The 26,412-nt window shown below is 40.4% G+C and overlaps 1 protein-coding gene across 1 annotated transcript; it reads left to right on the top strand.

The window, feature by feature from the left end:
- The first annotated feature begins 23,016 nt into the window (after window positions 1–23,016).
- Window positions 23,017–24,298, top strand: ATXN3L (ataxin 3 like). The gene has a single exon (XM_055376000.2). The coding sequence runs from the start codon at window positions 23,056–23,058 to the stop codon at window positions 24,058–24,060; it is 1,005 nt and encodes a 334-aa protein (XP_055231975.1). The 5' UTR covers window positions 23,017–23,055; the 3' UTR covers window positions 24,061–24,298.
- Window positions 24,299–26,412: the final 2,114 nt, after the last annotated feature.

Here is a 26,412-nt window from a genome sequence, read left to right as displayed (position 1 = left end):
TTGCTGTAACCTCAAGATGGTATAAAAGTGTCAACCCTCTAGCCATTTCTTTGAGCTTGTATAACTTGTATGACTTCCATACACATGTGCACACAATAAAATTTGTATGCCTGTTTTTCCCGATAATCTATTATCAGGTTTGTTTTATAAACTCAAATGACTGAAACTTCAGTGGAAAAAATTTAAACTTTCCTACAGTCTCACTTATATGTGGAATCTAAACAAAGTCAAGCTCATAGAAGCAGAGAGTAGTATGGTGGTTGCCAGGGGCTGGGAGGTGAGGAAAATGGGAGATGTTGGTCAAAGGGTACAAACTTTCGGTTATAAAATGAGTAAGTTCACCAGAACTTATGTGATCTAACATACAGCATGGTGTAACATACAGCTGTATGTGATCTAACATACAGCATGATCACAGTTAATAATACATTCTTGTTTACTTGAAATCTGCTGAGAGTAGATCTTAAGTGTCCTCACCACACACACACACACACACACACACACACACACACACACAGAGAGAGAGAGAGATAACTAGATATGGCAATGAATGTGTTAATTTGTGATAATCACTTCACAGTGTATGCCTATATCAAATCATCACATTGTACAGCTTGAATATACATGATTTTTGTCAATTACACCTTAATGAACTAGAAGAAAAAGTAAAAGGATCCTGGATCACTTCAAAATATAAGCATGGCCGTGATTGTGTGAGAAAATCAAGAATGCAGCTAGGTACATGTTTGAGTTTAGAGTCTGTGCACAGGTTGGGTCTCCAGGCCTAATGAAGGTATCCTAGAGCAAGTAGTGGGAAACATCACCATGTTGAGCCTGCTTGGAGTTGGGTGGGTTGGAGTCAACTGTGTGGATGACATACCACAAACTCCAACTTGATTTGGAGATCCATCTCTGACAAGGCAATGATTTAGAATAGGGTTCCTCAACCTTGGCACCACTGTCAGAGCATTCTTTGTGATGGGAGCTATCCTGTGCATTGTACAATGTTTGTAGCAGCATCCTTATCCTCTACCCACTAGATGCCGGTATCACTCCACTTGCCCACCCTTACACCGCCTCCCCAAGTGGTGACAACCAAAAATGTCTAGACATTGTAAAATGACGTCCCTGGGGGGCAAAATAGCACCTGGTTGAGAACCACTGATTGAGATGAGAATGACCATGAATAAATTTCACCATTGTATTATGCCTGTATTTCTGCATTTTCAAAGTGGAGATACTATTTTTCCAGGTGTTTCTTCTAAAGCTTTTGTTTGGATTTCTGCGTCAGAAGAAGGAAATGAAAAGAATGCCTTTAAGAATCTCCTATTCTCTCATATCCTTCCTTCTTACTCATGCTTGCTAGCTTTTTTCCCTCTTCCTACTGAGAAATAAGTAATGTTTTATTGAATTGGTTTAGGTTTGCAGTTTCTGTTTTCCTGCTTCACTAAGTATATATCAACAGATACATACTTTGCCACAACAATAAAGAAAAAATACCTTCTGACAGGTGGTCTAGGCTGGACTTCATTTTACAAAGCATTCCAAGGGAATGGGCGCGGTGGCTCACGCCTGTAATCCCAGCACTTTGGGAGGCCGAGGTGGGTGGATTACCTGAGGTCAGGAGTTTGAGATCAGCCTGACCAACATGATGAAACCCCGTCCTACTAAAAATAGAAAAAATTAGCCGGGCGTGGTGGTGGGCGGCTATAATCCCAGCTACTCGGGAGGCTGAGGCAGGAGAATCACTTGAACCCAGGAGGCAGAGGTTGCAGTGAGCTGAGATTGCACTACTGCACTCCAGCCTAGGTACGACAGAGTGAGACTCCGTCAAAACAAAACAAAACAAAAAAACCAAACCCCTGCAACACCCCCCCCCCAAAAAAACCCAAAGCATTCTAAGAGATTTCATTTTATGAAGTATCAGAAAAGACTTCATTTTCTGAGCATCAGGAAAGTTGTAAAGGTATGTTAAGTCTTCTTCAAGCAAAGGACTGCTGGGCTGAAGCCCCAGGCCTTCTGTTTGCTTGAGGACTTTCTGTGGCTTGGAGAAAAAGCGGAAACTCTCTCTCTCTGGGCATTCTTTCTGCCTAAGCCCACCAGGGAGCTACATAAGCTTAATTAATGTTTGTAAAACATTTTTGAGATGAAAAACACCATTAGCTCAAACCACTGCTACGAAAAGTATTGTTTTCGAAACTGCATCCACACATTAGCTGTCTTAACTAGTCTTGAGGGAGACAGAAAGAACCAAAAGTACCAAATGGTGACAGAGGAGATGATGGAAGCCCTAATGGGACTCCTGGCTCCAAGGAGGAGCAGTGCTGGATGGATTCATTCCTATGTGTGCTGTATGTGTCCTGCTTTCCAGAACAGCCTCCAGCAACTGATTATTTACGTGGGTAAATAACAAAAAATGCTGTTTTATGCCCGGGATGTTGCTGAAACAAGAAATCAGCATAGTCTCATATCCAGGGTGAGAACCAGGAGACAGAATTGGCTAGCTGGTGAGGCTGCATCTGCTAAGAGATTTAGACAGTAAAGGATGACTGTCAAGAGGCCATAAGGCCCAGGAAATGTCCTAAACACAGGGCTGCTGAGCACAGACAAAGCCTTTGTGTTGTATAGAAAAGAATCCCCTCTGGGCACAGCTCTTTCCCAAAGCCATGGTGAGACAGCCGGGGGGGAAGGGCTCCCTGGCAGAGCCTCCGACCGACCTGCACACTGGAAGGAGCGCGCAGTGGGGTGGAGCCACAGAACGTCCAGCTTTTGCAGGGGAGAGGAGCCTTGCCCCTCCTCTTCCTCGGTGGTACCTGGGAAGCCCACGGGCAGGAAGCACACTCTCTTGCTTCGCTAGGTGTCTCTTTTCTCCTTTTCTTCCTTTTCACCCAATAAAACCCTGCCCTACTCACCCTTCAAATCATCTGCAAGCCTAAATTTTCGTGGCCGTGTGACAAGGACCCCGTCTTCAGCTGAACTAAGGAAAAGTCCCCAAACAATGGGAAGAAAGGCAGGGAGTAGACATCCATTTTCCTGGCGTGGATTGTGGAGGGGTACCATGGTTCTGACCAGATGTGTATCAGGAGCTTGGAATTCATAAGCAGAGAGGTAAAGCAGAGCTGAATTGAGGAGGTGTCCCTTCCTTTGAGCTGGCATGGTTTGGTGAGCAGGGTGTGACCTGGAATTTGGCCCTCGATCTAGCTTTTACAGCCTGGCATCCTGGTGTGCTGCATAACCTGTGTGGCCAAGTGCTGGGCCTTAGGAGACCAAGCCTAGCAGGATGGAGTTGCACCTCTGAGCTGCATCTCTTTAAATTGCCTCAGAAAGAATCTGGAAGCTGCTGGAATACCTACTACCAAGGTCTTCCACCAGATTTCTGGCGTCTTGCCCTTCCCTCCCTCTTCAGTTAGTTAGTCCCAAGTCACCACTCCCTTGTCGGGAGACTTGTCCCAACTACCTTCAAACTGTATAATCCTTCACTACCGTCACTGATGACAAAAGGAGAGCTTGATAAAACTCATGAAGCCTTGCATTTATTTGTGAGTCTGTTATAAAGTTCTGAAGTTCAGCACTTTATCTTTCAATACGTTAGGGGAAAAAGTTATAAATATATCTGCTTCTGAGAACTTTACGCTTCATGTTTCATGTAATAATTTATCTTTCATTCCAGTGTTGGTAAAAAACATATTTTTCCAAAGAATCCTGGTGTCTGTGGCTTTATTGGAGGAGACACAGTATTTTTAAATATGAGAGCTTCATCAGAGAGTGATTTGCTGGCCTATGGGTTTGAAGACATTTGGCACAGACAAGTAAGTGAGGTCACTTTGCTCTCTTTTAAAGACTGTCCATTGCATTTCAAAGGAAACCCAAGCTCCTCCTCATGACAGGCAGGGCCTTAAAAACCTAGCCCTTGCCTCCCCTTGGGCCACTTCCATCCCTGCACACTGCCCTTCATCCACACTGCCTCTCTCTGTCCTCTGGATATGTCGTTTCCCCTTGCTGTTCTTACAATGCTTACACCTTCACTCTTTATCCGACTGGCTCCTTGTCATTCATTCTGTGCTCCCCTCAGAAAGAACTGCCCTGACCACCCAGATGAAAGAAGTCCCTTTCCCAAGTTACTGTCACCTTACTTTAGGATATTTATTTTTAATTTAAAAACATTTAAATTTCTATTTTTTCATCTTCAGTGTCCAGCTGGAATGGATATTTTTATAGCACTTATTACTCTACAGTTAATATATGTCCTCACCTCTATATTCTCTATTATGTCCAGGGTGACTATGTAATATATTATCCAAACTGAGACACTCTTGAGAGTGAGAGCTATTAATAATTATAATGAGACAATGAAATAAGGTGAGACTCTCCCAGGGACACAAGAATGTATGGATCATTGGAGTTGAACCCATTAGAGAATGTAATCTTCCTTAGGCATGAACTTTGTGTGGTTTCTTCACTGTTGATCATCAAAGCAGGGAACTGTACCTACTACCAGTAGGTACTTACTGTTAAATGAACAAATGACTTCTATATGCATAGATTTACATGTTTAAATCTTCCTTGTCATTTTTGCATTTTTCCATATATTAAATATGAGTGTATATATTTACAATGTCATTTTAAGAGAAAGAAATCAGAAAATTATATGAACCTTATGTTCCCTATATGATATGTATAAATGTGGGTAATGACTGATAACAGGGAAAAATAAAGTGTTTATATATTTTAGTGATGGTATAATGGTTTTTTCTTTCTTTTTCAATTTGTTTTATCCCTGTGACATTATCTGTAAAATTTTCAAAAACTAAAAGGCAAAAATGGAAAAATGAAAGAATGTTTTCTTTAACGTATCTGACCCTAAGCTACATCTCTAGCTCTGGCTTGCCTCTGTTTTATGAACTCCAAGCTCCTCAAACATATGTAGCCAGAACCATGGTACCCCTGCCACAATCCATGCTAGTAAAATATATGTCCACTCTCCTGCCTTTCTACCCATGGCTCAGTTCCAATAGAGGTTACATGTGAACATCTGATGGTGGAACCTAAATCATGCTCACACACCTGTGTTGCAGGAAGTCTGAGGAATGAAGTTGATAGCTTTCTTTCCATCACATGCTGAAAGAAAGAATGGTTGTTGAATGAGCCAATCCATAAAGAAGCATTCATTTACTTCAACACATATTGAGTACCTACTATGTGGATGGCCCAGAGGTGACAGCAACTTGTTGAAAGCTTTTTAAACCCTCATTTCTTTAATCTTTTTTCCATAATTATCTTAATCTACTATTACAGATTAACCCCTTTAACTTCTATTTTCCAGCAGAATTATACTATACGGGTCTTGGTCTGACATATTTTCAATGGTGTTGAAATACAAAGCAGTGATTCTATACCCAGATGAACAATAGCTGTGAAACGGATCCTAGAAGAATGGTAAAATCAGAGGAGAATGGAAGGTCATGGGTTTCCCATTTGGCTGAATTAAAATTCAGACTAGGTTGCTTCCCTTCCCCTTTGTTGGAGACATTTATAGCTAGGGGTTTAAGACTGAGATCCAGGCTTCCTTAAAGAAAGTTTTATTTTGAATTTCAACAAAAAGCAAAGTGTATGATGGAGAGTCTGACCAACTGGATATATATTTCCACTTAAAGAAGCTCTTGTATTGATTTAAAGAAGCTCTCGAACGCTTGTTTTATTGCTTTTCAATTGGTCTCAGGTTTTCAATAAAGAAAATAGGAGGCCGGGTGTGGTGGCTCACGCCTGTAATCCCAGCACTTTGGGAGGCCGAGGCGGGTGGATCACGAGTTCAGGAGATTGAGACCATCCTGGTCAACATGGTGAAACCCCTTCTCTACTAAAATACAAATTTTAGCTGGGCATGGTGGTGCGTGCCTGTAGTCCCAGCTACTCGGGAGGCTGAGGGAAAATTCGTGGTTTTGAGAATTGGTAAAGACTCTATCATTTCCTATCTGAACATTTAAAAAGAAATCATGGTAACATCAAGTGTTAGGGACACAACCATCACTTATAGCTATATGAAGATCAGGTAATCTGTGCTCTGGTTTAGGTCTCTCCATCATCATTTACCTCAAAACCAGCAATATCACATATTAATTACTGTAGATAGGCTCACCGTGATCTCTTGACACACCCTGGAAAACACATTGTGGGAAATGGGTTTGGTACTAGTCTAATTCTACTTGTACAACTACAAATTCCCTTGGTTTCTTGAATCTTTTGGGGCCCATAAACGCTAGATAAGGGCAGAACTACAAAGTCAAACTATAGGAAGAGGCACCGTCCACTCTTTGACAGATACCTCCAAAAATCCCATGGCCAATAATGTGGTGATGAGCAATATGATAAAATACCAAGATACCTGCATATATGTCTATCAGTACAAGTGTTAAATACACATTATCTCAAAATAAAAATACATTAAAAACGCATGGTTCCTGTTAGTATTAGGGATAATTTAATTTTTAAACTGCATATATGCCATAAACAAGGTTTATATAACGGCCTTGAAAACACCATTCATTACTTACATGACTGAAAAGACGAAGGCATCTAATGAGTTAGAGTCACACCATCTCATGCCTGTATACTATCAAACAACTTTTGGGAAGCCTGAAAAAGACAAACACAGTAACACTGTGTTAGAGGGACCATACTTGCTTACCTAAAAATCTGAAGAACAGGTGGTCTGTACTGTGGTAAGACCCAATTTATCACTGACCTGGTTACTACCAAGAACACATAAATGACCACTGTTAGGTTCACTATGATTTCATGACTACGGGTACCTGAAGAAACACATTCAATGATGAATGTGTTTAATGAAACACGCTGTTTTACCTGCAAAAAAGGATGGGGCACCTGCAACTTTTATCAGTCATTTTCCTCATTAGAGGAACCAACAACACTACCTCGATCTTAGTAGAACTTTGAGATCAACACCAATGTTAGAGATACCATCATCGCTTGACTTAGAAATCTCATTGTTCATACTATAATGTGGAAGAGTAGGATAACTCACCTGGATACCAGCATAGCCCTCCTTAGAGACTAATGTTAAACACGCATTATATCTCTTTTATTTTTTTAAGAGACAGGGTTTTGTCCTGTTACCCAAGTTGGAGTGCAGTGGTGTGATCACAGCTCACTTCAGCCTCAACCTCCTGGGCTCAAGTGATCCTCCCGCCTCAGCCTCCAGAGTAGCTCGTACTATAGGCACATGCAACTATGCCCAGCTTGGTTAGATAATACACATTATATCTAAACTCTAAAATAATAAGGGCTAATGCTTACTAGCCTTGGTTGGGAAAACATCATTTCTTAACTGAATGCCTGCAAAAAAACCATGGTAACACAAAAGTTAGAACCATCCACACTTAATTATAGATCTGATGATCAGATTGCTTTCTGAGTGCTTGCTTAAGGCCCACATCATTACTTACCTGCATGCAAGCAAAGTCTCATTCTTGATCATGATGAGGTTTACCATGACTTCTTGACAGGATCCTAAAAACACATTATGACAAATGTGTGTAGACACAGCTTTTTTCCTTGAACCCCACAATTAAGCTTATTCACTACCATCATTGCAAGAACCATCAAGTATACCTGGAATCTTGCAGTACTGCAAGGTCTATAGCACTGTTACAGATACCATTTTCTCTCTACTACTTACCTGCAAACAAACCCACAATTGCTACTATGATATGCAACTCCATGGTTAATTCCTTGGATAGCAAATAGCTCGCCAATCACAAAGTTAAATATAAATTTTCTCTAAAATATAAAACAGCAGGATAACATGGTTGCTGTAGTTGGTAAAGACTATCATTTCTTACCTGAGTACCTATGGAAAAAAATCACACAGTAAAAAAGTTTAGGTAAATGTATACCACTTACTTAGATATATGAAGATCTGGCCGGGCGTGGTGGTGCACGCCTGTAATTCCAGCACTTTGGGAGGCCAAGGTGGGTGGACTGCTTGAAGCCAGGAGTTCGAGACCAGCTTGGCCAACGTGCCAAAACCCCATCTCTCAAAATACAAAAATCAGCAGGACGTGGTGGTGCACACCTGTAATCCCAGCTATTCAGGATGCAGAGGCACGAGAATCGCTTGAACCTGGGAGGTGGAGGCTGCAGTGAGCCGAGATCACCCCACTGCACTCCAGCCTGGGTGACAAAGCGAGACTCGGTCAAAAAAAAAAAAAAAAAAAAAAGATATATGAAGATCTGATGGTCTATGATGTGGTTAAAGAACACATCATCACTTGCCTGCATACCAGAAATGTCTGCCATACCAACCATTGTTAGGTTTATCAGGGTCTCACTACAGAAACCTGAAATATACATTGTGAAATATGTGTTAAAGGACACAAACATTTCCACCAAGACATCTGAAAATAACCTTCGTCACTCCATCATTACAGAACACATAAACTCTACCTGGATACTTGTAATAATGCAAGATCAATACCACTGTCAGGTAAGACGGTCATTTCTTGACAGGACACCTGTAAAAATCCCCTGGTTACTGCTGTGGTAAGAAACACCAATAACCAGGATAGGCACTATCACTCAAAACTCAGAGGTTAATCATAAAGTTATTCTAAAATATAAAAAGTGAGAAAAATAATGTTTTTTTAAATTGGTAAGAGCTCTATCATTCCTTACTTGAACAGCTACAACAAAATCATCGTAACAGAAGTGTTAGGGACACCACCACTTACCTATATAAGGGAAGATCAGATGGGCTGGGCTGTGTTTTAGGCCCACATTATCATGCACATCCATATGAGCAATGACCCCCGTTAACTATTACTGATAGGCTCACTGTGACCTCTTCAAATGAACCTAAAAAATATACTGTTGAAAATGTGTTTCCTAAATGTCTCATTCTACCTGTACACCTGCAAATTCCCTTGGTCTCTTTCATCATTTCAGGGCCCATCAAAGGTAACTGGATGCTTGCATAATGCCAAGGGAAAACACTTGTAAGAGAAACTTTCCTCTCTTGAAGTGATACCTACAAAAATCTCAGTATTACAGTGATGGACAATATGATAAATTACCTGGATACTCGCATATCCATTTATCACTACAATTGATAAATACACATTATGTCTAAACAAGAACACAGTAAAATCTCACTCTTACTAGTAATGTTAGGGAAAAAGTAATTTCTTAACTGCATGCATGACAAACACAAGGTTACAAGAAGAGTCTCAAAAAAATCATTAATCACCTACATATCTGAAAATAGGAAGGTTGATAATGTGTTAATATCACATAATCTTGTACTTGTATACTAGGAAAGAACTTAACAGGATACCTGCAGGAATACATGGTAGACAAGTGTTAAGGACACCATCCTCACTTACATGGAAATATAAAGATCTAATGGTCTGATTGTGGGAAACACACTTTCTCAATTAGCAGGTTACAGCACGGTTCCATTAATGACTATTGTTAAGCTTGATTGTGAGCTCATTACAGAAAACTAAAAAACACATTGCTCAAGTGTGTTTAAGGAAACAATTTGTTTTACATAAAAAAAGACAAGACACAAATAATTCCGGGCACTTCCATCAGCAGGGGACCTTCAACACTACTTGGATTTGCCATGACTTCAATGTCAACAATGTAGTGGCACCATCATCTCTTGATGATGTTGAAGTCTCATGGTCAATAACGTGGTGGGAAACAGTAGGAAAACTTACCTGGATACCTGCATATCTCTCCCTCACTATAAGACTAAACACATTATAACTAAACTCTAAAATAATGACTAATGCTTACCTGCGCTGGTTGGGAAAATATAATTCCTTAACTAAATACCTGCACAAAATATGGCAACACAAAAATTAGGAAAACCATCTACAGTTACCTACATTTCTGTAGATCACATTTTTGTAGGGTGTTTAAGGCCCACATCATAATTGGCTTGGATACCAGCAATGTCCCATTGTTGATCATGATGAGGCTTCCCATGACCCCTTGACAGGAACCTGAAACCACATTATGACAAATGTGTCTGTGGACACAACTCTTCCACCAGAACCCTGCAAATAACTTGTTGGCTGTCATCATTGCAGAAGACATAAATCTACATGGAATTTTGCAGTATTCCCAAGGTCTAAAACCTTGAAGGACACACCATTTTTTCTTGACTACCTATCTGCAAGGATACCACAGTTACTACTATGAAGCACACCATGTTGTTATCTGTGTACATGCAAATCATTTGATACAGCGTAAACCATAAGTTTTCTCTAAATTAAAAACAATATAACATGGTCACTAGAACTAGAAATACTGTCATTACTTACAAAAATCACTGTTATAAAAGCACATGGTAAACAGTTCACGTAAACAGACATCACTTACCTAGATATATGAAGATCAAATAGTCTGTGATGGGGTTAAAGTGAACATCATTACTTACCACAGATACCAGAAATGTGTCCTGATAATGACCCGTTCGTTGGGATTTCTTCCAGGAATCTGAAAAACATATTATGACATATGTGTAAAAAACACGTAACATGTTCTAGCAGTACAACTTGCTAATAGCTTTGGTTGCATTTATCACTATGGAAAACATGAACTCTATCTGGATACTTTTAGCACTCCAGGACCAAAACTATTGTCAGACACCTTCAAAATTTCCATGTTTACTACAGCAGATGGGAATATCTCATAATAATCTGAATATGTGCAATCCAACAACGCTCACAGGGCAAAACAAATGTTTTCTTAAAATATAAAGAGGACTAATTTAACTGGCGTGAGATGGTATCTAATTGTGGTTTTGATTTCCTCAAGGATCTAGAACCAGAAATACCATTTGACCCAGCCATCTCATTACTGGGTGTATACCCAAAGGATTATAAATCATTCTACTATAAAGACACATGCACACGTATGTTTATTGCAGCAATATTCACAATAGCAAAGACTTGGAACCAACCCAAATGCCCATCAATGATAGACTGGATAAAGAAAATGTGGCACATATACACCATGGAATACTACGCAGCCATAAAAAAGAATGAGTTCATGTCCTTTGCAGGGACATGGATGAAGCTGGAAACCATCATTCTCAGCAAACTAACACAGGAACATAAAACCAAACACCACATGTTCTCACTCATAAGTGGGTGTTGAACAATGAGAACACATGGGCAGAAAGAGGGGAACATCACACACTGGGGCCTGTCAGGGGGTGGGGGGCTACAGGAGGGATAGCATTAGGAGAAATACCTAATGTAGATGACGGGTTGATGGGTGCAGCAAACCACCAAGGCACATGCATACCTATGTAACAAACCTGCACTTTCTGCACATGTATCCAAGAACTTAAAATATAATTTAAAAAAAAGATAACTGAATTTTCAAAAAAAATTTATATATATATATAGACAGAGAGAGAGAGAGAGAGAGAGGAAAAACCCTTGGTTTTGAGAAGTGATAAGGACTCTACATTTTTTTGTTTTTTTTAGACAGAGTTTCGCTCTGTCCCAGGCTAGAGTGCAGTGGCGCTATCTCGGCTCACTGCAAGCTCCGCCTCCTGGGTTCATGCCATTCTCCTGCCTCAGCCTCCCGAGTAGCTGGGACTACAGGCGCCCGCCACCATGCCTGGCTAATTTTTTGTATTTTCAGTAGAGACGAGGTTTCACCGTGTTAGCCAGGATGGTCTCGATCTCCTGACCTTGTGATCCACCAGCCTCGGCCTCCCAAAGTGACAGGATTACAGGGGTGGGCCACTGCGCTCAGCCAGGACTCTACATTTCTTACCGGAATATCTGAAAGAAATCATAGTAATGACAAGTGTAAGAGCCATGCTCATCTCTTATCAAGAAATATGATATTCATAGGCTGTTTTTTGGTTTAGGTTCACATCAGCACTTAGTAACATAAGTATCTGCCACTGAAAACCAAGGTTAGATTAATCTTCATCTCTGTAATAGGATCTCAAAAACACACTATGAAAAATATGTTTCACGACACAAGTTTGTACATCAGAAAAACAGCAGATAAACTTAGCTACTTCCACAATTATGGGACATATCAAATCTACCTGCACAACTTCAGTGATACACAGTCAAAATCTATGCAGAAATCCATTATTTCTTGACTGGACACCAGGAGAAATCCTATTGGCAGAACAGGGGTGGGGAACACAGTGATAAATACCTGGCTGGTTACCTGCAATCCCTCAACACTCTCAGGGTTCAGCATATACTTTTGGTGAAACAGAAAATGGGAAAACTTGGCCTATCTGGGATTGGTAAGGACTCAGTCATTTCTCTCCCAAATACCTGGGAAAGAAATCACGATGGGAAGACATGTAGGGACACATCATCACTGAACTAGGTCTCTGTAACAGTCCCACACTGCAGGCTGTGGCACTTACCTCACCCAGCAATGTCCCACATTACCTAGGATTGAAAGGCCTGCTGTGATGCCCTGACACACATCTGAAAGACATATTATGGAAACTGCTTGGTCCACAACCTATGCTACAAGGACAATCACAAATACTCTTGTTCACTGGCATCATTTCACGACTCATCAAGGCTACCTGGATAACAGAAGAACTCTGAGGCTACAGCCTACAAGGGATACCTGCAGAAACACCACAGTCCACATCGGGGTGACAGACAATATGATGAACTACCTGGGCATTGGCATATCTGTCTATTGCGTGGAGTGTGAAATTTGCAAAAAACAAACAAACAAAGCCTTACCTCTGAATAAGCAAACAGTAAAATCTCATGCTTACTGGCATTGGGAATCACTAATTATTTTTTCCCAATGACACATATGCCAAACACAAGTTTACTCTACCAGACTCAAAACCATCATTAATTTTATCTACATGCAGGAAACACAAAATGTCTTTCACAAGATAATGTCACAACATCTCCTACCTCTCTACAGGAAGAGAACTTTACGGGACTCCTGCAGGAAACCATGGGAAAAACAGTGTGTTAAGGAGAGTGCCCTCTTTGTCCAGGAAATCTGAAGTTCAGGTGGTCTGTACTGGCATAGGACTCATGTGATCAATTAACCAGTTACAATCCAGGGCCCCTGAATGGCCATTCTCAGGCTGGCCTTGATCTCATGACTAGCAGCAGCAGAAGAAATGCATCTGACAGGTGTTTTCCGGGATGCCACTTGGCGTACCTGAAAGACGAAAAAGATATGCACTACACAGCCTGGTCACTGCCATCATCTGGGAACCATCAACCTTACCTAGATCCTGGCAGAACTCCAACTTCCACCCCACTGCTGGCACCATTATTGACTCTGGACTGAGGATGTGTCAGAACTATCATTCCATCCTGTGGTCTGGTAGAGTAGGATAATTTACCTGGACACCCACATCTCCCTCAGTCAAGACGGACTCAGGTTCAAGGCACATTTTCCTAAGGTTGAACATAGCAAGGACTAATGCTTACCAGTCTTGGTTGGCAAAGCATCGTTTCTTAACTGAATAACTGCAGAAAATAAAGAACAGAAAATGAGCTGAGGAACCCATGGCAGGACAGGGACAAGAGCCAGAAAGCCATCCGCATTTACCTGTGTATTGGAAGATCGGATAGTCCGTGGCCTGCTTAGGCCCACGCCATCACCCACCTAAATACAGGCACAGTCCTCCGCTCAAGCACGAAGAGGTTTCCTGTGACCTTTCCACGGGAACCTAAAACCACATATGTGACCAATGTGTCTATGGACACAGCATTTCCACTAGGACCCTGAAAACCGCCTGCTCATGATCATCATTGTGGGAGGCAAAATTGTACCTGGATGTTTGCAGGCCCTCCAAGGTCTAGGCCATTGTAGGACATGCCATTTTCTCTGGCCCGCTTCTCTGCAAAGCCACCATGGTTACTCCTGTGATGCACAGTGCCATGTGAATTCCCTGGGCACGTGCCAATCAATCAGCACTCACAGGGTACATACCTCATACGTTCTCTCCTGGACTGAAAACAACAGGATCGCATGGCAATGAGAACGGGGAGCTACTACTCTTTCTTACCAGAACACCCATAAACCCATCACATGGTAAACCGTTAAGGGAAAGGAACCTCACTGACCTAATACATTAAGATCAAATGGTCTGTGTTGAGTTTACAGCACACACCATCACTTACCCAGACAGCAGACACATCCCCTGATCGTGTCTCTGGTTAGTCAGGATTTCCTCCCGGGAACCTGGAAAGCATAAACTGAGATATATGCCTCAGAAACACACAAGCTGTTCTAACAGGACACCTGCAAATCACGATGCTCACATCCATCACTGAAAGACTCTTACCTGGATGCTGACAGGACCCCCAAGCTCAGGGCCGTGGTCCCAGAAGACAGCATTTCTCTCTACAGGACACCTGCAAAATGTCCACGGTCACTGCTGTGGCTGGGAAAGCCAGATCATTACCTGGTATTTGCTGTCCCACTGCACTCAAAGGGTTAGTCATTGTCTCTGAAATACGCAGAGGGAAAACTCACGGTTTAATACGCCAGGGAGTCTTACCATTTTTTCCTAGGACAACTGAAGTGAAATCATGGGAACAACAGGAAGGATGGACACCATCATCACTTTCCTAGACTGCTGAACCTCACGTGGCCCATGCGTTGCTTTCAGTCCTCATCAGTGCTGACCTCCAGACCTGTATCATACTCATTGTGATGTCACGGTCGGGGGCTGAAATAGGCATGAAAACATATATGTAGAAGGACACAGGGTTTTCCACCAGGACTCCTGCAAAGAACCTTGAGTTCTTCCAGCTTTATGGGACACACCACTTGCAGTAATCCTAGGTCGACCCTGATAGCAGAAAACCACCGTTTCACAACTGGACACTTCCACAAATCCTAGGGGCAGTATGGGGGTGGGTAATACAGTGATAAATACCTGGTTACTTGCAATCCCTCAACACTCACAGGGTCAGCACACACTTTCGGTGAAAGAGAAAATTAGAAAACCTAGCCTATCTGAGATTGGTTAAGACTCAATCATTTGTCACCTGAATACCTGGGAAAAAATCATGGCGGGATGACGTTTAGGGACACATCATCACTAAACTAGTCTCTGTGACAGTCCCACGCTGCGGGCTGTAGTTAAGGCCCGCATCGGCACTTACCTCAGACAGCAATGTCCCATGTTACCTAGCTTTGACAGGCTTGCTGCAATATGTTAATGTAAATCTGAAATATATATTGTGAACAGTGTGACTGGTACACATATCATTCTACCTATATACCTCCAACCTTTTCTGGTCCCTTTTATTATTTTTGTAATCATCAAAGGTACCTCAATACTTGTAGAAATTTGAGGAAAACGCCTTTTAAGAATCCTTGTACTTTCTTGATTAGATCCCTGCATAATTCCAGTTGTTAATTTCATGGTTTTGGACAATACTGTTAATCCAGATGCCTGTGGATTTGTGTAGCTCTGTAAGTGTTCAATACTCATTATCTGTCAAGACATGCAATAAATTCTCTTGATTATTTGTATTACTAGAGGCATATTTATTTTTAATTGCATAACTGTGAAAAACAAGTTTAAGTTAATATTGTGTAAAACATTAATAAATTTGATATCCGAAAATACCAAAGTGTTTTACATGTTAATACAACCTTATCTGGTAGCTGTATACTAGCCCAAAAATCTGAATGGATTACCTACAAAATACACAGTAGCTTAAGCATTAGGGATCCCTTTTTACCTACCTAGAAAATCCAACGCTCTGCATTGTGTAATTACCCCCATTACAGGAAGCAAACAGTTATCATTACCTGTTTACAAGCAATGTGTCATTACTGAGCATTATGTGATTCACCTCATAGTTTTGACAAGAACCTGAAACATCATATAAGACAAATGTGTTTAAGGTCACAACTTGTTCTCCCCGGGCACTTGCCTACAACCTTGTATGCTTCCATTATTTTGGAATACACATCAACTCTACCTAGATACTTGCTTCAATTCAAGGTCAACATACCTTTGTTAGAGACACCATCATGGGTGGTGATAACTGCACAGCTGATAATATCCCATGGTTGCTACCCTGATGGGGAGCCACAAGATATTTTCAAGGACACATGGAAATCATTGACCACTCACCTGGTTAAATGTAAATTTTCTGTGAAATACAAACTCTGTGATAACATGTCTGCTAAAATTAATAAAATGCTATCATGTTTTGCCTGAATACGTACCAAAAATCAAATGGTAAAACTTACTTAGATATATAAAAATCAGATGATTCATGATTGGTTAGGGTGTGCATCATCACTTACTTAAAGCAGAAATGTCTTTATTAACATCCACTTTTAGTTTCATAACAATCAGTTCACAGGAACCTGAAACATAATGTGAATATGTGTTAAGGGATGCCATGTTTTCCAGGAGGACACTTGCAAATAACCTTGGAGAGTTCCGTCCTTATGAGACAAATCATCTGTACCTGGACATTTGCAGTATTCCAAGGACAACACTGTTGTCATATCAAACTATCATTTCTTGAGAGGAAGCCTAAAAAATTACGTGGTTTCTACTGTAGTGAAAATCACCATGATCATTAACTGGATACATGCAATCCCTCAAACTCAGAGGGTCTGCCATACATGTTCCCTAATATATGAAAAGTAAAGACTCACGGTTTCTAGAATTGATACAGGTTCTATGATTTCTTTCCTGAACCCCTTCCAAAAAACCATGGAAAAGGCAATAAAGAAGTGCTTGGGGCGCTGTCATCACTTACCTATGCACATGATGATCAGATGGGCTGTGCTGTGCTGTGCTTTTGTCCCACACCATCTCTTGCCTTGATACCAGCAACATCCCATCTTTCACAGACTCCCTGATTACCTTTCACAGACTCACTATGATGTCTTGACTTGGATCTGAAAAACACATTGTGGAAAATGCATCTGGTATTGTGGAAAATGTGTTTGGTAAGTATCTTCAGATACCTGAACACCTGCAAAGTCCTTTGGTCACCTGTATCATTTCAGGACCCATCCATGCTACCTGGATGCCTGCTGAATTCCAAGTTCAAACCAAGGTAAGAAACTCCTTCATCTCTTGAAGACATATCTGCAAAATGACCAATAACCTGGTGATAGATAAGACTATAAATTACCTGGATACCTGCATATTCATCTGTTGCTTGGAGTGATAAATATGCATTATCTCTAAATAAGAATACAGGAGAATCTCATGTTTACTAGTATTGTTAGGAACTAATTCTCTAACTGCACATATGTCGAAAACAATGTTAATATATGTGTCTTAAGGATATCATTAACTGCTCAGGTATCTGAAAATTAGAAGCTCTCTCATGAGTCAATGTCATATGATCACTTACCTGGACACCAGCAACGTCTCCTGTTAACAAACATATTTAGGTCCTTTGTGATCTCTGGATAGGCATCTGAAAAGCATAATTTGAGGTATGTGTTGAAGAACACAACCTTTTTTATCAGGATGCCTGAAAATAACCTTGATCACTGCCATCATGCAGAAACCATCTACTCTACCTGAATATCTGAAGTACTCCAAGGAAATGCTGTTGCCAGATAAAAACATCATTTCCTGACTATACTCTCAAAATTCCCATGGCTACTAGTGGAGGAGGAGCACCACGATAGTTATCTAGACATGTGCAGTTCTTCATCACTAAAAGGGTGGAGCATACATTCTCTACAGAATAAAAAAGTGAAAATTCATGGTTCCTCATATTGTTAAGGGCTATCTCACGCTTAGCTGAATAGTTGCGATAAACACATAGTCAAAAAAATGTGACACCATCATTACCTATATACACGAAGATCAGATGGCCTAAGATCAGATGGCCTGTACTGTGGTTTAGGCTCACATCAGCACTTTCCTGGGCACCAGGTGAATCCCTGTGAATGACCATTTTGAAGTTCATCATGTTCTCTGGACTGAAACCTGAAGAACAAATTTTTACAAATGTTCCTATGCACACAATTTTTTCCTCCTGAACAGCTATGGACAAAGTTGGTGGCTTCCTCCACTGCAGGACCCATCAATTCTACCTGATTACTTGTAGTATTCTATGGTCTGCACTACTATTAGTGAAAACACTTTCTGTTCACTGCACACTTCCAGAAGTCCCGGGGTTACATCTGACAAGCAGGACATCATAAGAATTACTTAGATATCTGCAAATCCAACACTCACTAGGCTAAACATAAGTTTACATTAATATATAAAACAAACTTAACATCGTTAATAGTAATAGTAACGAGATTATCATTTCGTACCAGAATACTTTAAAAAAAAACAAAAGCTGACAACACTAAGTAGAAGCCAACAATACCACTATGGCTCACATCATCACTTACCTGGACACCAGCAACGTCCCACGTTAACCACCGTCTTTAGGTTCCCCATGCTCTCTTGACAGGAACATGAAAAACACTTTAGAAAATACATGTTAAAGGACACAATTTATTTTCTATGAGGATGCTGTCAACTAACCTTAGTTACTTCCAATATTACTGGACACATCAACTCTACTTGAATATTTGTAGTACATCAAGGTAAACACCATTTCAGATAAGACCATAATTTCTTGACTGGATAACTGCAAAGATCCCATGATTACGAATGCAGTGGGAAACACAATGGTAATTACTGTGACAATCCCTCAATACTCACAAAGTTAAAGAAATTTTCCCTAAAAGGTAAAAAGAACTCATGGGTTCTATTACTAGTAAGAACTTTTCATCACTGAATACATAAAGAAAAAAGAAACAAACACAGTAACAAGTATTTGGGACATCGTTAATCACTTACCTAGATACAGGAAAATCAAGTAGACTTGCTGTGATTTAAACTTACCACATCAGTTACCTATATTCCAGCAGTGTCCCACATCAACTACCATTGTTGGGCTCACCATAATCTCCTGACAGAATCCTGAAAAACACATTAAGAAAAATGTTATATTTGACATACATCTGATTATACCTGGTCACCTGCACATTCCCCTGGTCATTTCTGTCATTTTGGGACCCATCAACATTACTTGAACACTTGCAGAACTCCAATGTCAAAATCTAGTAAGAGACACTTTCCTCTCTTACATGGATACCTGCAGAAATCCCATGGTCATTATGTGGTGATGAAAAATAGGATAAATTAGCTGGATACCTACATGTCCATCTAACACTAGGATTATTAAATACACATTAGCTCTACATAACAATACAGTACAAATCTCATGCTTATTTATACTGTTAGACAAAACTAATTTCCTCTATGCAAACCAGCCAAAAAACAAGATTAGTATCAGAGTTCTCAGCACCATCGTTAATTACCAGGATATCAAAATAGGAAGGTCTCTACTACATAAAAGTCGTATTAGTTCTTACCTCTATACTAGTAAAGCCCTTGCCTGATAGCTGAAAATAAAAACATGGTAATACAAGTACTAGGGACACCATCATCACTGACCTAGGTATGTGCAGATTAGATGTTCTGTAGTGTGAAAGACCCACATCAACACCTACCATATTAACAACCATTGTTAGGTTCACCACCATCTCTTGACAGGAATTTGAAAAACATGTTTTGAAATATGTGTGAAAAGACACTTTTTTAAGCATGATGCTTACAAATAACTTTTGTCACTTCCATCATTATGGGACATATACACTCTAGCTGGACATTTGCACTTCTCAAGGTCAACAATGTTGCCAGATGAAGCCACTGTTTCTTGACTGGATGTCTGCAAAAATCCCATGGTTACTACTGTGGTGAGGAACACCATGAAAGTTACCTGGATACGGCAATGACTCAATGCCCACGGGGTTAACGATATATTTTCTAAAATATGTAAAACTAAGAACTCATGGTTCCTAACACTGGTAAGGACTATGGTTTCTTATCTCAATATCTTCAAAACAAACAAGCAAGCAAACACTGTAACAACTGTTAGGGGCACTTTCATCACTTACCTTCTTATGCCAAGGTCAAATATTTTCAGCTGTGCATTAAGCACACCTCATCACTTACCACATACTCATAATGTCCACCATTAATGGCCATTGTTAAGCTCACTATAATCTCATGAAAGGAACCTGAAAAGCATACACCTCTTATAATACCTGGACACCTCCAAATACCCTTGATCACTTCTTTTTGTGACTCATCAATGCTACATGGATAGTTCCAGAGGTGTGAAGTTAAACCCTAATAAAGACACCTCTCTCCTTTGAAGAAATACCTGCAAAAATCCCATGGTCACTAGTGGGGTGACAGACAGTGTGATATCTTACCTGGATACCTGCAGGTTTCTCAATTGCTACTAGGGTTAAGTACAAATTGTCACTAAAATTTTTTTTTAAATCTCATGCTTACTCTTACTAGGGGAGCAAGTTCATTTCTTCCCTGCAAACCTGTACCAAACCAGGTAACTATTACAGTTACGATCACCATCATCAATTTCTCAGATATCTGAAAGTCAGGTCTCTAGTGTATAAATGCCACATGATTTCTCACCTTTATATTAGCACTGACCTTACCTGAATGCCTCTTGATAAAAACAACATTCTTGTAACCACAGTGTTACAGGCACCATCAACGCTTACCGAGATAACTGAAATCCGAAGCTCTCCAAAGTGTAAAGGCTCACACCATCTTTTCCCTCTCTTTTAGCTAAGTCCATGTTCACTATCACTGTTAGTTTCACCACCATCCACTGACAGCACCTAAAAAACCCATAAAGGCAGCCCATGGGTTTAGAAATACGTCTTTTTCTATTTAGACCATGACACATCTCATGAGAATCACTAGCAGTAGGAGAACCATCAACTTTACCTTGATACTTGCAGAATATCCAGGTCAAAACCACGGATATGTCATAATCTCTTGACTGGGTACCTGTAAAAATACCATAGTCAATACTGAGATGAGAAACAGTACGATAATTTACTTGGAAACTTACAAATCACTCAGTCTTAGCCAGATTTCAAAACATTATCTCTGCACTAGTAAGCAGTAAGGGTGTATTCTTAAATAGGAATTATGGGAACACTATAATTTCTTACCTGAATATCTGCAAAAAAACCAAAAAAACATGGTAACACAAATGTTAGAGGTATCATCATCACTTATGTAAACTTCTGAAGGTCACAATGTCTACTATGTGATAAGACCCACATCATCACTTGCCTGGATACCAGCAAAGCTCCATGTTAATCCCCGTTGTTAGGGTTACCTTGATCTTTAGACTGAAACCTGAAAAAACATATTGTGACAGATGTGTTTAAGAATGCAACTTTTTCTAGCAGAACACCTGCAAATAACTTTTGTCACTTCCATCTTTACAAACCCATTAATGCTACCTGGATATTGGCAGAACCTGAAGGTCAACACATTGATACAGGCACCATCATTTATTGTCTGGGCATCTATAAAAATCTCATGGTCATTACTGTGGTGAAGAAAGTTATGATCACTTGCCTAGACACCTGAAAATCCCTCATTCACTCCTAAAGTTAAACACACAATATCTCTAAACTAGAAAACTGGTTAAGCTAAAGCTCATGGATTCCAATACTTATTGGTAGAGCCCGTATCATTTTTTTTTTACCCGAATACCTGCAAAACACATGATACCAACACATGTTGAGGACATCATCATCACTTACCTAGATGTCTGAAGAGCAGATGGTCTGTAGTGTGTTTAAGGTCCACATAATCACTTAGCTAGATTCCATGAAATTCCTACAAAAATGACCAATATGAGTTTCACCATTATCTCTTGATAGGAGCTTGCAAAACCATATGGCAGCAGTAGTGGTTAGGGATACATCTTCTATATGCACCTCAAAAAATCCCATGGTGACTAGTATTGTTAGGGGAACCATGAACTCTACCTGAATCCTAAGGTTCTGAGGCCAATGTTGTAGTTAGAGACACCATCATCTCTTGACTACCTGCTGAGAAAACATATGGTGGCAACCCTGGTCAGGATACATGTCCTTCCATCTGGACCCCTGATAATTCCATGCATACACTCACTATAATCATTAGGGCAACCACTAAGTGTACTTGGACACTCAAGAGAAGTCCAAGGTCAACACAGTAGTTTCACACACTGTCTGTTCACTGGACTCCTGCAAAAATCCCATAGTTACCACTGTGGTGAGGAACTCTGTGATACCCTACCCGGATACCTGCTAATATCTTTGTCACTACTAAGTTTGAGAAAGATTGTCTCTGAACTAGAAAACAGTAAAATCTAATGGTTACTACTTTTGTTAGGCACACACATTTCTTACCTGAACACCTGTAAAAACACATGGATAAGAAAAGAGTTCAGGACACCACCATCAGTTTTCTAGATGTCTGAAGATCATTTGGTCACTCATGTTTTTCAGGTCCACATAATCTCTAACTAGGATACCAGCAAAGTCCCATCTTCATTGCCACTGTGAGTTTTATTGTCATCTATTGACTGGAACCTACAAAATTCTATGGCTATTATTGTGGTCAGTGACATCATGATAACTTAGCCAGACAGTTCCAAAATCCCATGGTGTCCATTCGGTTAAAGCCCATGTTATTTCTCTCCCAGTTACCTGCCAAATCTTCTGTTTAGTGCTGTGGTAAATTTCACCTTTATTTACTTACTAAAACCATGCTGACAAGCATAATTAGAGAGACATTATTTTTATAGGACATCTGAAATTCCAACGGGCACTACTATGGTGCAAGTCACCATTATCATCTATGGGATAACTCCAAAATCCCATATTCACTTTAGGTTTACCATCAGCTTTTGACTGGATACTGGCAAAACCACCTTGGTCACAATAGTGCTTTGTGACATATCATCTCTTACCTGAATACCTGCAGAAACCCATGGTCTTCATAAGGTTTGAAAACCTAACATCTGTTACATGGCTATCCACAAACTGCCCAGGTAACTGCCATAGCTGGGCATACAACATCTTCCGGCATACCTACAGAAACTCACGGATACAATCAACATGGATTTCATCTTTCATGAGAAACAGGAAGGTTTCCTGTGTGCTCAGCACTGTCTGAACAATCTATTGCAAGGAGAATATTTTAGCCCTGTGGAATTAGCCTCAATTGCACATCAGCTAGATGAAGAAGAGAGGATGAGAATGGCAGAAGGAGGAGTCACCAGTGAAGAGTATCTCGCATTTTTACAGCAGCCTTCAGAAAACATGGATGATACCGGTTTCTTCTCCATTCAGGTAATAAGCAATGCCTTGAAGTTCTGGGGTTTAGAGATCATCCATTTCAATAATCCTGAATATCAGAAGCTCAGCATTGATCCTATAAATGAAAGATCTTTTATATGTAATTATAAACAACACTGGTTTACTATTAGAAAATTCGGAAAACACTGGTTTAACTTGAATTCTCTCTTGGCGGGTCCAGAATTAATATCAGATACATGCCTTGCAAATTTCTTGGCTCGATTACAACAAGAAGCATATTCTGTATTTGTTGTCAAGGGTGATCTGCCAGACTGTGAAGCTGACCAACTCCTGCAGATCATCAGTGTCGAAGAGATGGATACACCAAAACTTAATGGAAAAAAATTAGTAAAAGAAAAAGAGCATAGAGTCTATAAAACAGTCCTTGAAAAAGTATCAGAAGAAAGTGATGAGTCTGGAACATCAGACCAAGATGAGGAGGATTTTCAGAGGGCCCTTGAACTAAGCCGCCAAGAAACCAATAGAGAAGATGAAGCTCTCCGCAGGGCTATTGAGCTAAGCATGCAAGGTAGTTCCGGAAACACATCGCAAGATCTTCCAAAGACATCATGTGTAACTCCTGCTTCAGAACAGCCGAAGAAAATAAAAGAAGACTATTTTGAAAAGCATCAGCAGGAACAGAAGCAGCAGCAACAACAGTCAGATCTGCCAGGCCACAGTTCATATCTACACGAAAGGCCAACAACAAGTTCGAGAGCAATTGAGAGTGATCTCAGTGATGACATCAATGAAGACACAGTATAGGCCGCTGTCGACACCGTTTTAGAAATTATGAGAAAGAATTTGAAAATCAAAGGGGAAAAATAATGCCTTTAAAAATAATTTAGATAGTCATACTTTCCAACATTATCCTGTGTGATTATACTGTAGGATCCATTTTGGTCATCTGTCAAAGAGATGAGGAAATAAGGCTTTTAGACAGGTTGCAAATAAAATGACGCGAGAGATGTGGGACTAAATAATGATCGTTCAACTACTAGCCAAGGAGACATTCAGCAATTAATTAAATTTAAATTAGCTTTCAAAATGTTCCTTTGATTTTTGAGCCTGCAATATCTAATGTGTCTAAAATTGGGTCATTTTTCATGGATCTTTTTGTATACCAACTAATTAGCTCTTGCCATAGAACTTTTTCCATATAGTCTCTTCTATTGTAGATAATGTGGCTCATTTTGGTTGCTTTTATTTCTCATGAAACAATTTAACCTTTCAGGGAAGTGTCTCTTGTCTGTGTTGATCATAGTAACGGTTTCAGAAGGATAAACAGTTCTCCCTCCAACTATGTACTGTGCGCTTAAGTATATTCTTATGTTATTTCCTCTGATCACAATTTCTGCTACCTGGTCCTTAATTATTTTCCACAAGTCTTTCAAAATATGGTAATATTTTCTGAGGTTTTGCTTTTTACGCCCTCTGTGGTAAGATCATTATTTCATGACTCTGGTGCATTACTCTTTCTTTGTTTGGGGGTGGGGTGATGGGGGCAAAGACTTGCTCTGTCGCCCAGTCTGGACTGCAGTGGCCCAACCTCGGCTCACTGCAACATCTGCCTTCTGGGTTCAAGTGATTCTCGTGCCTCAGCCTCCTGACTAGCTGGGACTACAGGCATGTACGAGGACGCCCGGCTAAATTTTGTAGTTTTAGTAGAGACAGGGTTTCACTATGTTGGCCAGGCTGGTCTCGAACTCCTGACCTAAAGTGATCTGCCCGCCTCGGCCTCCGAAAGTGTAGGGACTAAAGCGTGAGTCACTGGCCGCTGGTGCATTCCTATACTCTGAAATCAGCCCTGCACAAATATTTGAGAATGAGCGACTTTTTAAATGCGAAAAAAAAAAAAGGTAACATCAAGATTTCAGGATATATTATTGCTTATCTAGGTATCTAAAAAATCGTATGGTCTGTAATATGTTTAAGGACCACATCATGTCTTACCTGGGTATCAAGAAATCCCATGTTTGCACCTACTGTTAAATTCATCATCACCTATTGACTACAACCTGCAAAATCCCATGGTTAGGGACACCATGATCACTTATTTAGAAATCCCCAAAATCTAATCATGTCCACTTGGTTAAAGCCCACATTATTTCTTTCCTCAATTCTTGCGAAATCCTATATTCATAAGAGCGGTTAAGATTGTCTTCATTATGTTGATGGAATTTGCAAAAAAAAGCCATGGTGACAACCATAATTAGACACACACCACCTGTTACCAAGATATGGGCACTACTCGTGGGCATTACCACGGCTTAGGCCAACATCATTCCCTACTGGATATCTTCAAAAACTTATATTCACTGGAGCTTTAAGTGAGATACCTGTAAAATACCTTGGCACTTGGTTACAATTTGTGACACATCATCTCTCATGTGGATGCCTACAGAAGCCCATGAGATCAACCAGATATAGAAATACCTACCAGACATGGAGACCTACAAATTAACCAAATTAAACGCCATTGCTAAGGACACATCATTTCTTTCCTGGGTGACTGAAAAACTGTTAAATACCTTGGGACTACCATTTCTAGTGACACATTATTACTTAACTGGTTATCTACAAAATCCCGTGGTCACATTTTTAGACATTTTTAGAGACACCATCATATCTTCTCTGGCAGCTTGCAAAATCAGATGTGTATAAGACACATGTGTAGAAGGACATGGGGTTTTCCACCAGCACTCCTACAAATAACCTTGATGATTTCCATCTTTTGGGGACACACCCACTCGACCTGGATACTTGCAGTAATCTCAGGTAGACCCTGATAGCAGAAAACCACCGTTTCTCGACTGTTCACCTGTAGACATCCTAGGGGCAGCACGGGGGCGGGGAATACAGTGATAAATACCTGACTCCCTGCAATCCCTCTACACTCACAGGTTTCAGCATACACTTTTGTTGAAACAGAAAATGGGAAAACCTGGCCAATCTGGGATTGGTAAGGACTCAATCATTTCTCAGCTGAGTACCTGTGAAAGAAATCACGGCGGGAAGACGTGGGGGACATCTCATCAGTGAACCAGGTCCCTGGGACAGTCCCACGGTGCGTGCTGTGGTTTATGCGTGCATCAGCAATACCTCAGCCAGACTCTC

This window comes from Gorilla gorilla, chromosome X (genome assembly GCF_029281585.2).
Source record: "Gorilla gorilla gorilla isolate KB3781 chromosome X, NHGRI_mGorGor1-v2.1_pri, whole genome shotgun sequence".
Taxonomy (NCBI): Eukaryota; Metazoa; Chordata; class Mammalia; order Primates; family Hominidae; genus Gorilla; species Gorilla gorilla.
Note: the sequence above shows the minus strand (reverse complement) of the source record. Positions and strands in the feature narration are given on the sequence as shown.